This window comes from Anarhichas minor, unplaced genomic scaffold (assembly GCF_050575085.1).
Source record: "Anarhichas minor isolate MPS153535 unplaced genomic scaffold, ASM5057508v1 ptg000038l, whole genome shotgun sequence".
NCBI classification, from domain to species: domain Eukaryota; kingdom Metazoa; phylum Chordata; class Actinopteri; order Perciformes; family Anarhichadidae; genus Anarhichas; species Anarhichas minor.
The window spans coordinates 1,967,233-1,980,737 of NW_027466484.1; the positions used below are offsets into that span (position 1 = coordinate 1,967,233).

Sequence of the window (13,505 nt, forward strand, 5' to 3'; positions counted from 1 at the left end):
AAGTATAAAGGGAATAACATGGTGTCCCAGTGGCTGTTTATGTTTACTTAAAGAACAGATTTGAAAGGGCGTTTTACAAGACACTACGGGATTTCATTTTGTAGTTCCACAGTTGTTGTTTTTTTGGTGCACTTTAACTTTTTTTATGTTAAGATTTACAAGACCTAGCTAGTGGCATGTAAATCTCATACTTCACTAATGTGCCAGTCTTACAAATGGAAAGGGGGCTTCACTTTGGAAACGTGAGCATTTCCCTGGTGCTCCTGCTGTTGCTGAAAGCGCTCACTGGATTCGGAACCACGCACGCTCACCAAGGCTCAGCCATCGGGGGTTCAGGGTCGACCTCGGAGGGGGAAGATGGTGCAAGAAGAACAGTCATGGAGTGCGGCTTGGGGAACGTCGGCTCCTCTCCGGTCATTGTAGCAGACGTTACCGTGGAGGATGACGAGACCGGGTCGGAGGCGGAGGCCGACGAGTCATTCGGAGAAAGTAACGGAAACGTCCAACCGACAGGGTACAACACATTTTATTTTATTTTAATTAAGTGTAACGTCAACTGTTAAGTAACTGTTGCAGCCGCGAGTATTGTTACGCATGCAAAATGTTTAACGAACGAAATGTGGACGAACCCCAACATGACAAACTAAATGAAATGAAGAAAACTCTCTATTTTCTTATTTAAAGCAGCTAAAACAATCGCATTGATTGACAGTCTCTCGCTAAGTGCTAAGTATTCCTCCTCCGAAACTTGTCGTGGTTGTTTGTGTCGCACCTCGTTCTGACGCGTTATCATCCTCCCGTATTGTGTTGATACATTCTTATGGAAGAAATGTTAAGAGTTGCCATCAAACTGGTGTGAGCACAAAACATCAAAAACAAAAGTGTGACTTCATGTTGATGTGTCGAAGTTTTAAAAAGGCGACACGCGGATAACTGCAACTGGCTAATTCTGGAGAGATGATAGGTGGTGGTTGTGTTTACGCATCGTAGTGTGTTGTTTAAAGTGACAGTTTGTATGAAATGGACTATAAACACGCTCTAGTTCATCGACCACAAGTGTGTGTGTGTGTGTGGTTGGATGGTGTGTTCCTGCGCGCTGACAGCAGCCTGTAACGAAACCAAAGTTGTCCACCGTGGAGCTGGTGACATGGAATGAACTGACATGTTCCTGGTTGTGATCTTGGTATTTGTTAGAGCTCGATACTGGAAATCCAGGTAACCTTGTAATCGTGCTCGTCACTCAAAGCACAGTTAAGTCCGCATATCTGAGAAGTTGCAAAACTGCACTTGTTTCAGTTTATTTGATAAAGTAGCACGTTTGTGTCGTGGTGGTTGTGTTGTCCTACAGAGATCCCTGTGCATGAAGGGGACCTCCCTAATCACTTGACAACAGAGCCAGCGTCCACTCAGGACCCTCCGCTTATCTCCTCCTGTCAGCAGATAGGCTGCTCTGAGCTGGCAAAAGTAAAGTAGGGAAGTAGTCCCTTTTATTTTAATTACAGTTAATTGGGAATTAATATTTGTGGCATTTCAAAGCTGTGACAAAGTGTCTCTGCAGCGTAATGATAAAGATGTCCAAAGGGTTTGACTTCACATGGTGACATTCTGTCTGAGTTCTGAGGTCTGTTGTTGTTTAGCAAAGTAGAAATAAGTGGAGTAGCTTCAGATAGATATCATGGTCCTAGTTAGGGATTATGTCTTGGAGTTAACCTTAAATCAGTTGTTATAAATGAAAAAGCATCCGATGGGCGCTCCACCACTCAGACACCAAGAACACAAATCAAACACGACAAGTGCATGTTAATATTTTACAGCTGTTATGCAAAGACATGTCGCTCAGCTGAGGAAAAAATCCCCGGGATCCTGTCAGTCAAAAGTTTAGGACTTCACAGAGATTTCAGGTTTACCGAACCCCGTCAGACCTGCTGCTGCTGCCCAAAGTCAGACGCAGTACTTGGCGCAGTGGGCAGGGCAATTGATTTAGTCTTCCCTGGTAAACAGCAGGTTCTGACGCCTACCTTAGATGTTTGCGCAGTGTTTTCTTCATGATGTTCCTTCTCTCTGCCATATTTGTTTTTATGTACCAGAACCCTCACAGACACCTTTGAGTGTGATGCAGCGTCTACATTCATTCTTAGTCCGGCGAAGCACATCAGGCCGTTCTCTAAATGATTCTCTGTGTAGTTCTCTACATGTGCCGCTCAGTCAGTCAGAAGATTGAAAACATTGTTAAAGTCCAACCTCTGTTCTTGCCGTTTCTTACCGTAATACTGAAACGTGCTGCCGTATCTCCTCGGTAAGAACAACAATGCAGCAGGATTCCCCATTTGCAGTCCCTCTGTTTAATCTTGCACCTCACGGAAAGGCTTCCTGACAACCCCCAAAGCCTCACATATTAGTGCTTGTTATTTGGGATGCCATACAAACCCAGCATTGTCACAACAGGGAGCTGCCGAGCAGTCGGCCCCACGGAGCTCAAGTCGAGACCAAGAGCTGTAATTAATTGTCCTACTTGTTATTTTGGAAAAGACAGAGGAAAAAAAGAAAAAGCTGTTTTACATGATGTTTACAAGAATACAGTGTTTGTGTACACCGCTGCGCTGCTCACGCCCAGTGCACCTCCTCACAAACCGATCAGGATATAAGTGATGGTGAAGTCTCTCTGGCGAGAGGGCAACACGCGGGGAAGGACTTGAAGGAGGATCAGGCTCCTGCCTCTAGGACAGTACCAAGATGAAGTTGAAAGTAATTGGCGGAGCAGTTTGCTCGGGCTCTGCAGAAAACGCTCCCGAGCGTCACACCCTGCCACTGCTCGCTCTCTGAGCCTAAACGTTCGATTCCCAAACATACAAACCCGCCTGCGTCTGTTTACCCTCCTTTCTCACGTTGCCCCAGTCTGTGGACCGCTTTCTCTTTCCCATCTCTCGTGATCTTTCTCACATATATACTTAGTTTGTCTGCCACCACGTATTGGCTTTGCGTCATCTCATATCGACCACTCTTTGGTTAATATGTACAATATATCGTCCAGAGCATCAGCGGTTTAAAGTGTTAATTTCCCTCTTTTGTTTTTGGTTTATTACATTAAAAATAGTCTTGAAATATTGGCACAAAAGTTAGTTTTCTGTACTTTCTGTGTAATGATCTAAGTACATTGAACAAAGTTTTTATTTCTGTCAGTTTTCAAAATGCTACCGCAGAGGGTGTGAATCTACACATGGTCCCGAAAACAAACAGTAAACACTGACACGTAGACGTCAACAAGATAAACAATTTACAAAGTGGCTCTGGAGGCAGATACAGGAAGGCTGAACAAGTGAATTATTCATTCAACAGCCCGTCTGTAAAACAACAACACATGTTAAAGATGACAGGTTTAGCTGCGATAATAACGACCTCATAATATAATAATGCTCATAATAATGAAGGTTGTCTTCTTAACTTGTGTCAAAACACAGAAAGACCTTCGATCACATCCTGTCTGTCTCTCTGCCTGGATGTCTTTGTTGAAGTCTGTCTCTCCCTTGCATTCATTCTTTGTCTCTTGCTCTCATATTGTCTCTCTCTCTTTCACTCACTCCCTCCCTCTCACTCACTCACACACACACACACACACACACACACACACACCTCACCTCTCACACTCCTTCCCCAATGCTCTCCCTTACCTTCACACACACACGTTGCTTTTTATTGTCACCCCTTGAGTATATACTCTACTCCATGCTCCGTTTCCATCCATCTGTCAGGAGAATTGCCGTTGAACTTTAAAAATGCCACGAGAAATGAAATATGATTTAGGTATGTTTCTTTGTTTAGGCTTATTTAGACTTCTAAAATGTCAGAAAACACATTTACAACAGAGGGAATACATGTCTAAACGTGGTTTAACAAACACAGTGATGACCGTGAACTTCAGAATAAAGAAGAAACCCAGCCGCGACTTCAGTGTGAAGCAATAAAATAGAACATTTTTTGGGAAGTAATTGTTTTTTTATGTCCAGCATTAATTAGGTCAGCCTTTTGAAAAGGTATCGCTGTTTGCTTCTGTGACCTTTCAAGGCTTTTACCTGCGGCTGCTGCTGTTCTCCACGTCAAACAGACGAGGTCCTGTGGTGATGATAACAACGTTAACACACCCTTGATCAACTTTACAGAGTCACTGTTTCAAACAAAAAGAACAAGAGTTATGGCCTTGTTCATGGCACAGAATCCAAGCGTATGAACCCATATTACCTCGGAAGGATTGCTATCTCTTATCATACCTCTCCAGCCTGGAGCTCTTTGTGTTGGTAAGAGAACGGAGTGGAGCGCTTCAAACACAGACTCTTGAAAACATTTTGTGCGGACGGCTTGAAAAGCAGTCTACGCTCAGATGTCACATTTTTTAAAGTTTCTGTCAGTTGCAGTCGTTTGGTTTTCTTTTCATCCCCTCCTCCGCGCCCGTATCCTGTAATCTATAAATATTCGAGATGCTCACTTTGATCCGGCCTTCAGTTTGTGACGAAAAGCTGCGTCGGCTGCCGCCTCACTTTTACCGCTGCCATCTATACGTTACAACCTCTGCTCTGGAGGTGTGTGTGTGTGTGTGTGTGTGTGTGTGTGTGTGTGTGTGTGTGTGTGTGTGTGTGTGTGTGTGTGTGTGTGTGTGTGTGTGTGTGTGTGTGTGTGTGTGTGTGTGTGTGTGTGTGTGTGTGTGTGTGTGTGTGTGTGAATCATGCATGTGACGGCGCTGCAAGGTTTGACGCCTCCGCCAGTGAGCGCTCCATGGGGGGGGGGCCTCCAGCACCTCAGGGAGCACTTGGAGGTGAGAAGAGAGAGGACAGCAGCTTTGTTTGAACCTGCTACCCCCCCCCCCCCCCCCCCCCCCCCCCCCCACCCCACACCCCCCTCAGGGCCCTGTGTAGCGGCAACAGCTCTTCTGGGCCGCCGTGCTTGCCGGCTGGCTCCCACCAGCCTACTGCTTAGCAACAGCCAATCCACCGAGCCGGGCGACTTGTCGACCAATTGCGTCGGAGAGACGGGCTAGTGCTCTGAATTTGAGTTGGCCACATGGGTCTGTCTATAGTTAGGTAAAGGGGGAGGAGGAAGATATTCTCTTCATTTCCTTGTTTTGTTTTTTCTAACTTCCAGTAGTCCACTTCATGTAACCAGGGAGATGTTGAAGGTTTTATGAATATAAACTGTCCCCAAAATAACAGGTCAAGATGAGAATGATGAACTCACTCTGAGAAGTGTTAATTCAACTATTTCTTATTTCATTGCTCTCTGTAATGACGTTAAAGTTATTGTTTAGTGTGCAGACGTTACTGATGGTGACATGTGAGCATCTTTAGTGTCTTTGTCACTGCCTTCCTGACTTCCTGTGCACTTGATGAACACTGTCTGTTTCATAACCAGTTCTTCATAAATAACATAATAATTGTTTTGAATGTTATCAGGAGGAATGAGTTTATTGGGTCAGTGGCTATTTCGGTAAGTCGGCAGGACCCATCCTGCAGCACTGCAGTATGGGTGGGGCAGAGGCAGAAAGGTGGGATACTCGGAGAGGGAGGGAGGGAGGGAGGATGAAAACAAGGAGCTAGCTGGTGGTTAGCAGGGCCATGCTGTCTTGTTTTCACTCTCGGTGGCTCCTCACTGCTTAGCAACAACGAATCAGATCCTCGGATCAAAGCTGCAGCCCAGCCAATCAGCCGGCAGGAGTGTGGCGCCATAGAGTTTGGATTTTACCACGTGTGAGGTGATACGGGTTGGAGAGGGGAGCGCACTTATGCAGAGAGAGAGAGAGAGAGAGAGAGAGGCTTTTTAATGGTGTGTTTTATATCCGAGTACTAGAAGTTTTTTCTGTTGTTTTTTCTAAGCCACACCCTCTGCTCTCTGCTGCGGTGGTCTGCTGCAGTGACCCTGATGGATGTGAGGTCGGTGTTTGAAGCTCATCTTCATCAGTTTGGCTTCAGCTGCTAAAACAAAGATCACTTGTTTATTCACCAGGTTTAGAGGACCGTTATATAAACCTTCAAATCACATTAAGCCGCGTTTGAGTGCAGGTGTTGCAGAGTGTCATCTGGGATTATTAGGTGCACTTTATTTTATTCTTAGATATTTAATCTTGTAGTCATTCATACAAGGCATTGTTAGGAACATATTCATATATTCATGTTTGCCAAAGAAAAAGACACGGTTCAGGTTCCATGCTGTGTTGTGCTAACTGCCTGCAGGCCCCTCTTTAAATCTCCTGGATGAGATTACAGGATTACCATTTATCTGAAAGATTAAAAAACCTATTTGATATTTGGCTTCATCCGTTCTCTCTGTAATCAGGCTACTTGTGTTGTTTTTCTGATTCAGAATAAAACTTATCTGTATGAATGTGCGCAGGAATGCACTTGACCCCCCCCCCCCCCCCCCCGCTGGTGCAGCTGTTGGTTCTGGGTGTGGCTGCCTCTGCCTCAGAGCTGCATCCATAACTTTTCTCCCCACGTGCTCCCCATGCTCTCGTATTTTTGTTCTGCCTCTCTGTGGCTGCGCGGCAGCCGAACTCTCCACACTCCAGCGTGCATCCAGGCTGCTCGTTGTTGCATGGTTACAGACACTTCTGCCCCGCTATTGGCTCAGAGTCTGCGGAGCTGCCCACCCGTTGGCTTGGCGCAGAGAAAAAGAGCGCTCCCATTGGCCGCCGGGGCAGCGGAGGGCTGTTGCGATTGGTCCGGCTCGTCGGCTCCCGCTCCTTGGAGACTTGGCCTGTGTAAACATCCTGGTTGCTTCTTTCAATGGAGTGTGTTTACCAGCAGCCCGGTATCGGCGGTGTGTGTGTGTGTGTGCGTGCATGCAGACTGAGGCGAGTGTCTCTGAGGAGCAGAGTCTGGTGAGAGCGAGGCTAATTGGCTCCCTGCTCCGCCATACGCTTTGTGATTGAAGAAGCAGTCTGCAGTATTATGACACTTTGACAGCATTACAGGCGAGCACGCTAACAACCCTCAGTCTGTTGGCAGCCTCACCGCTCTCCTCTCTTTGTCGCTCTTCTGTCTCCATCCCAACGTCTTCTTCGGCGTCTCCGCCGCCCGACTCTCTGTGACAGTCCGCGTCTCCGGCCCCACAGGCTACATGTGGCCCTTTGGTGGCGAGCAGCGCAGCGGTGTCTCGGGGCCCAGACGTGGAAAATAAATTGCCTCAAGTTGTAAATGATACAGTGGGCTGTTTGTTTTGTGCGAGTTGTTTTTATTGTTCGGTTTAGTACTATTTTTATAGCTACCCCCCCCCCCCCCCCCCCTTCCCCTCCTCCACTGCTCGTTTTCTCCATTACCATTATGATACCTTAAGTTGTAGAGTGAAGCCCCCCCCCCCCTGCCTTCTTATCCTTTATCTGGAGTACAAAGACTCCACAAAAGCCTTTGATCACAATGGAATTCTTCTACCTCTTGCTCGCTCTCTTTCCGTGCGTGATGTTGAACCCGATGCTCTCGGTGACTTCTTCTCCCTCACTTTCACATTCACAGCATCACTCGGAGGGGGCGGGGCCATCCGAGCGAAGGCCGCCAAAAGCTTCCACCCTCTCAGCGAGCCGACTGCTTAGCAACAACCAATCAGCCTAATATTTTTGGCAGGGTCTCGCAGCCAATGGAGAGTGTGAGAGCGGGCTTTAGCGCTGTGTTCTCATTGGTGGCTGAGAGGAAAAACAATGTTTTTCTCAGAGCGCTACACTCCAGTGCAGTGGAGGTGCTGGTAATGCTTCGAGCAGATTTGGGGAGATAATCTTGGCTTTGATGGGGCTGAAAGACACATGGCTCATTATTGTTAAGCGATCCTATTTGCAGTTTTATGCAAACTTCTAGCTGGTCCAGAGCAGTGAAGTGTAACTCCCTGTGAATGTGTCAGTCTCTACAGCGGAACGTAAGAGAAACCTTCCTCAGATTGATTTGCGCGCTCTGAAACAATCCATTTCTTAGTTGTCCTCGGGCTTAAACATTCTTGAACACGCTCCTTCCCCTTCAAGACTGGAGAGTGTTCGATAGGTCAGATCAATAAGGGATTATAGCTCGTCCTTATCAATTCACCCGCTGATGTGAATACACTCGGCTTAAGTTAACAACTCTCACAGTGCACATGAATAAAGATGATGGAGGGTGTCCACGGTTGTTCTTTTATTTCATCGTGTTCTTTACAGTCTGAGATGTGAAAGTGAACAAGTGTAACAGCGCGTCTTCCCTCAGCAACTGCTGTCTTGGTGCCCTCGAGGGAAGCAGTTAAAACCCTCCATATGCCCCAGTGGCCCACAGAGGGAAGCCGCTCGGGTCCCAGCTGGGTGGATGTGAAGCAGTGGGCGCTCAGAGATGGCGTGTGTGTGTTAAATAAAGCTAAGAGCCCCGTTGACAGCATCTCCTCTAGACAGATAGAAATCAATAGTCAGGAGGCGGACCCCGCCAGAGCTCGGGACATGACTGACAAGCAATGCGGCAGAACCCTTAAGCGCTGGGCGAAGGGTGGGGCTGGATGTCTTCATTCAGTCAACTCACTTGGGCTGTTTTTAGCCTGGAGTTACTCGACCAAAGAGAGAGCAACTTTGAACGCATCTTGCTGTGTGGGCACATACAGAGGAATGAAACTCACTTGGAGCATTGGTAGTTTACTACTGATGGAGAAACCCCCTCTTCAAGTTACACTAATTCAAACAATCTTCTCTCTGAGGTAAAGCGTGCCGGTGCGGTGAGAAATCCGTAGCCCATACATCATCTAAAGGGAAACGCTTTCTCCCCCTGCGTCTTATTTTTAGCTCCTCGCTGTGTCTCTGACAACAATACCTCTGAATGAAATATGTGGAAGATACTTCCACATATTTTGAAATAAGAGAACTCAGTATGAAACATCTTTTGAGGAATCAATGTAATTTTTGCCAGTGATACATTATTTGTATTGTATCCAACGGGGTGTCATCATTGCGTACTCGCAACAAAGGTCTGTGAGTTTAAACACGGTTTGGTTGTTTTCCTCACAGCACTGATGTGGTTTCTCTCCGAGCACGTCTTTGTGGGCCACCAAGCCAATATTTGTTAACACTCATTTTCTGCCACAGCTGGAGAGCCCAGAAGAAAGCCCAAACTAATCAGAAACGTCACTGAACGAATCCACGGACTCTGAATACGAGACGGTCTTTGTCGACACCTAAAACATTTCTTTGCGGTTTTACATGTAAATGAGGCTGATTTTATGGCGGTAATAACAGTTTTAAGCCCGAGAAAAGTCTCCGTGTCAAATCCCCCCGTGTGCTCTTAACAGTCGCCGTTACCATCTGTTTCAGAGCATCATCAGTGGGCTCTCTGCATACCTGAGGTGCAACAAATGTATGTCCACTGGTTTAAAATGAGGACTTAAGGAAAGGACATAATGGAGCCAGCGTTTCTTCATTTGATTGTGAGACTGGTCTTAGGTTTAGGTGGGCTTTGCTCTGTGGGACTACATCCCTCGATAAACGTTGAAGACTGTGAGCAAATGGACACATCGTGTGATGGTCTGTGAGTGATGGAGGATCGTTTACTAATCCAGTTCACCCATCTGTTATTTTGAGTTCACTCACCATCGGCAGAGTTCTCACTCCTTGTAGTCTTCACCCAGCATGTCAGCCACATAGTATGATGTTTTGAATTTCTGCTTCGGTTCACTAACCTCTGAGAATCTCACACGTTCTTATGGAAATAAGTTGCCATGTGTGGGGGGCCGGCTGGTCGGGTGTGATCATCCTCAGGACCCCTCTTTAATCAACATGCCACCCAGACGGGCAGACAGGATGGGGGTTGTCATGGCACAGGTGTGCCGTTGGCTGCAGTTGAAGGTCAGCCTGCTTGCTCAATGAGGTTGAGGACTAGCGAGGGAAAGACAACATCTGCACCACCACTTAACAATTCCTCGCCCTTCAGTGTTTTGTCTTTGACTGCATTAAACGTGAACCCTCAGTGGGAAGACGGGGCAGGTTGTCGGCGGCGGTGCCCACGGCTGAAAGGACTGTGAAGCTGTAATAAGTGTCCACCAGTACTTCTGTGGGCAGCGTGCTGACGTCTCTGTGTTCTGTCCCCAGGTCTCTTGTGATCATCAGTACCCTGGACGGGCGGATCTCTGCTCTGGACCCTCACAACCAGGGCAGGAAGCAGTGGGACCTAGATGTCGCCTCGGGGTGCCTGGTGTCGTCCAGCCTCAGCAAACCTGAGGTAGACCAACCTTTGCATTATGTTAACGAATGTTAAAGCAATACAGATCTTGATTTATTTGCCCTTTTTGTCCACATAACAAATAAAGACGTTCATTCTTATCCATAGTCAGTGTGTTGTATGCAGCAATACCCCATCAGGAGCAGAAGTGCACGCTGTATTTATATTATATTTAGGATATCTTTGCTGATTAACCTTGAGACAGCTGAAGCTGTTATCTGTGCTCTTGCCAAAGCCACCAGAATCTAATGTTACTTGGCAGAACACGTGGGTTGCTGGTGCGACTACTGTCTCCACTAGTAAGTATAACACAAACAAACTAACCGATGGAGGCAGCGGTGGACCAGCAGCCCTCTGTGTTCTGCGAGGTAAAGCTGCTGTTGTTTCTAATGGAGTCTGGTGGCTCCTGTCTGTTTCTACATACTGGGAGAAGTACCTCATACAACCAAACTATCCCTTTAGACAGGTTAAACAGAGGCTGTGCAGCTGATTAAGACACACCGCGAGATGAAAAAGACAATTTCCACAGTCTGGACATATCAGTCATATAAGTCTCATGCCTCAAAACACACACGCTCCCTCCTGGCTGTCTTTCTGTAGACAGTAAGACCAACAAGTGAACTCAGCGCACTTTGAACAGTCAACCAAGGGTTGCTGCTGCTTACAATTATCTCATGTACACACACGCACACACACACACGCACACAATACACAGCAGACATACTGTACACCCCCACACACATCTGAGAAGTAGTTTGCCTGGAGGATTAGCCTCTTTGTTGACTGTGGTGGTTTACACATACAAGCACAGCAAGACCCTCGTCTGTCCATGTACACAGAAGCTTAAACCGCCCACACCGACAGGCTGAAAGTGAAGTGTAGCCCAGAGCGCTGCTCTCCCAGATGCACACTAGACACGTGCTCGTGGTTCACTTTGATGTGGACTCGCTCTGTGTGAGAGTTTCGCCTCGGGGAAGAAGCCTCGGATACTAACAAGGGTCTGGGTGGCGGCTGAGCTCAGTGTAATGTTGGTCCGCTGGTGCTGGTGAGGCCTGTTTGAGTGTAATGAACTCTGTGGCTCTGGCATATAAAGAGGTTTCTGCGTTATTAGTCTGGGATAACAACAACAAAGCAATCCAGAACCCGTTCATGACGTTTAACACCTTTTGACATGTGGGCTGTGTTTGATTGTTTGGAATCAGTCCTTTGTGGTTAACACGGAATAACCAGCTCACTCACCGTAGAATAAATGAGTAATTCATCATTTTTACATTCAGAGCTTCTTCTGAGGTTTTCAAATGAAGCTTTGAATCTCTGTCGTCGTATTTTACGACGTCATCTCCCTGAAAAACAAATAGTTGATCTATAAATAGATCCCAGGATGACTGGTTGTGCTTCAGGGAACAGTCAATGGGGACTCTATAATAAACTATACATGTAATGTATCACCATACACCATGCTGCACCGCCTCGTTCATACAGGCGTGAGCCTCCAGCAGGATGTCCCGTCAGATAAAACATGTTGTGAACTGTGGAAATAATTACATCGACCTTATTTTAAATACATTTTTGCTTTTGGACTTTACAACAGTTTTATTATTGTTGGAAACATATAGTGGAGCCTAGGGCTGGGCGGTATACCGGTTGAACCGGTATACCGCCCAGCCCTAGTGGAGCCTATAACTGTGCAGGAACACTACGTTCAAACAGAGTAAATAGATGTAAAAAAAATGAATTTTGGTTTAGAATTCGAATGCGTTTCAAGTGTTTAAGAACATATAAGTGGGTTTATAAACGTGCCATTGAGCCGGAGAGGTCTGCATGTTGTCATCCCAGCTAAACGCCACAGCAGCTCAGTTCCCTGATTAGCAAACCTACAATTAGAAGGAGGGAACCAATCACTGAAATCAGCTGCTGCTGTAGTGAGCGTCGAATAAAAACCACGTATTGTGCTTCACGATGGTGCATGGTGCAGAACTGCTGTGTTTGAGATAAGAGAACCTTTCTTTCTGGGGTCCTCTGGGGTTCTGCAGTGGAGAACCCCTAAAGGTTCCTCGGAGCAGACTGTGTGAGCGCAGTATAGCTTCTCCACTGGATGCATCAGAATGTGATGTTGACCTTGAATAACAAAATTGCTCCCCGCTCTGCTGAGTTACGAGAGATCACACTCGTTCTATCAGTGGAAGCAAAGCGTCTCTACGGTCTGAGGAAAGTCTTGCACTTGCTTATGAATCACATTAAGAGCTCCAAAAGATATTGTTATTGAGCTGACAGCTTGCTGTTTGTCTTAGTTCTTAAGTGTTTTGTTTTTCCCAATGCTACTTTGTTTTCGTATATTGTTAATTTGATTAAACAATCTCTGTAAGAAATGTAAATGTGACCAAACAGAAGGAGCTTACATGGATTGATTATCCTTCCAGTCATGACATTTGGAAAATATATTATCCCAAAAAATAACTGTAATAAACAATGTTATTGGCATTTTTTGATTATTTTATTCCACTGATATGATTACATAATAGCATAATAATGCAAATAAACCTTTTCAAAGAGCAACGAAGTTTAAATTCTTTAGAATATTCAGACATTGAACCATATTAAAATGTTCTAAATGAATAAAATGAAACCACACAACCAGAACAATAAACCAATCTTAATATAAAATGTAACAGGTAAGAGCAGAGTTTTCTCTCCTTTACGTCTGTGTTCAGTGTGTGAGACTTCACAGGAAGTGTCAATGAATTCATAACATCCTCCAGTGTGTGTGTGTGTGTGTGTGTGTGTGTGTGTGTGTGTGTGTGTGTGTGTGTGTGTGTGTGTGTGTGTGTGTGTGTGTGTGTGTGTGTGTGTGTGTGTGTGTGTGTGTGTGTGTGTGTGTGTGTGTGTGTGTGTGTGTGTGTGTGTGTGTGAGAGAGAGAGAGAGAGTGAGACTCCCTCTATCTGTGCGTTTTCACCTGTTTGCTTTCATTTGGCTGACAGAGCGAAGAGATGCCTGTCAGCTCTGAACCTGATGACTCGCTGTGACGTCATTTGTTATGGTTCCCAGAGTGTTCACTAGTGTGTGTGTGTGTCTTTCATGTGTTTTTTGCTCATGTGCTTTATGTAAGTTTCGATCTAGCTTTACCCTCTCTGCCCTCCGTAACCTGGGATGCCTGCCTGCTCTGTTTCTGTGTGTGTGTGTTGGTGGAGGAGGAGGGGGCCGCACGCCCCCACGCCTCCTCAGCACTCAGCTGCAGTTTCATTGGTGAATGCCGGGTCCCTGAGACCCCAGTCTGCTCGGTGATGGCTAGGGGGTGTCTGCCGGCG

At 46.3% G+C, this 13,505-nt stretch overlaps 1 protein-coding gene across 1 annotated transcript in view; it reads left to right on the plus strand.

The window, feature by feature from the left end:
* The window catches only part of eif2ak3 (eukaryotic translation initiation factor 2-alpha kinase 3), a 30,431-nt gene continuing 16,926 nt past the window's right edge, over positions 1 to 13,505 (plus strand). Inside the window, exons 1-2 of the mRNA XM_076107400.1 lie at positions 1 to 514; positions 10,070 to 10,199. Coding sequence (XP_075963515.1) covers positions 216 to 514; positions 10,070 to 10,199 — 429 coding nt within the window. The 5' untranslated portion in view covers positions 1 to 215. The remainder of the gene's footprint in view (positions 515 to 10,069; positions 10,200 to 13,505) is intronic.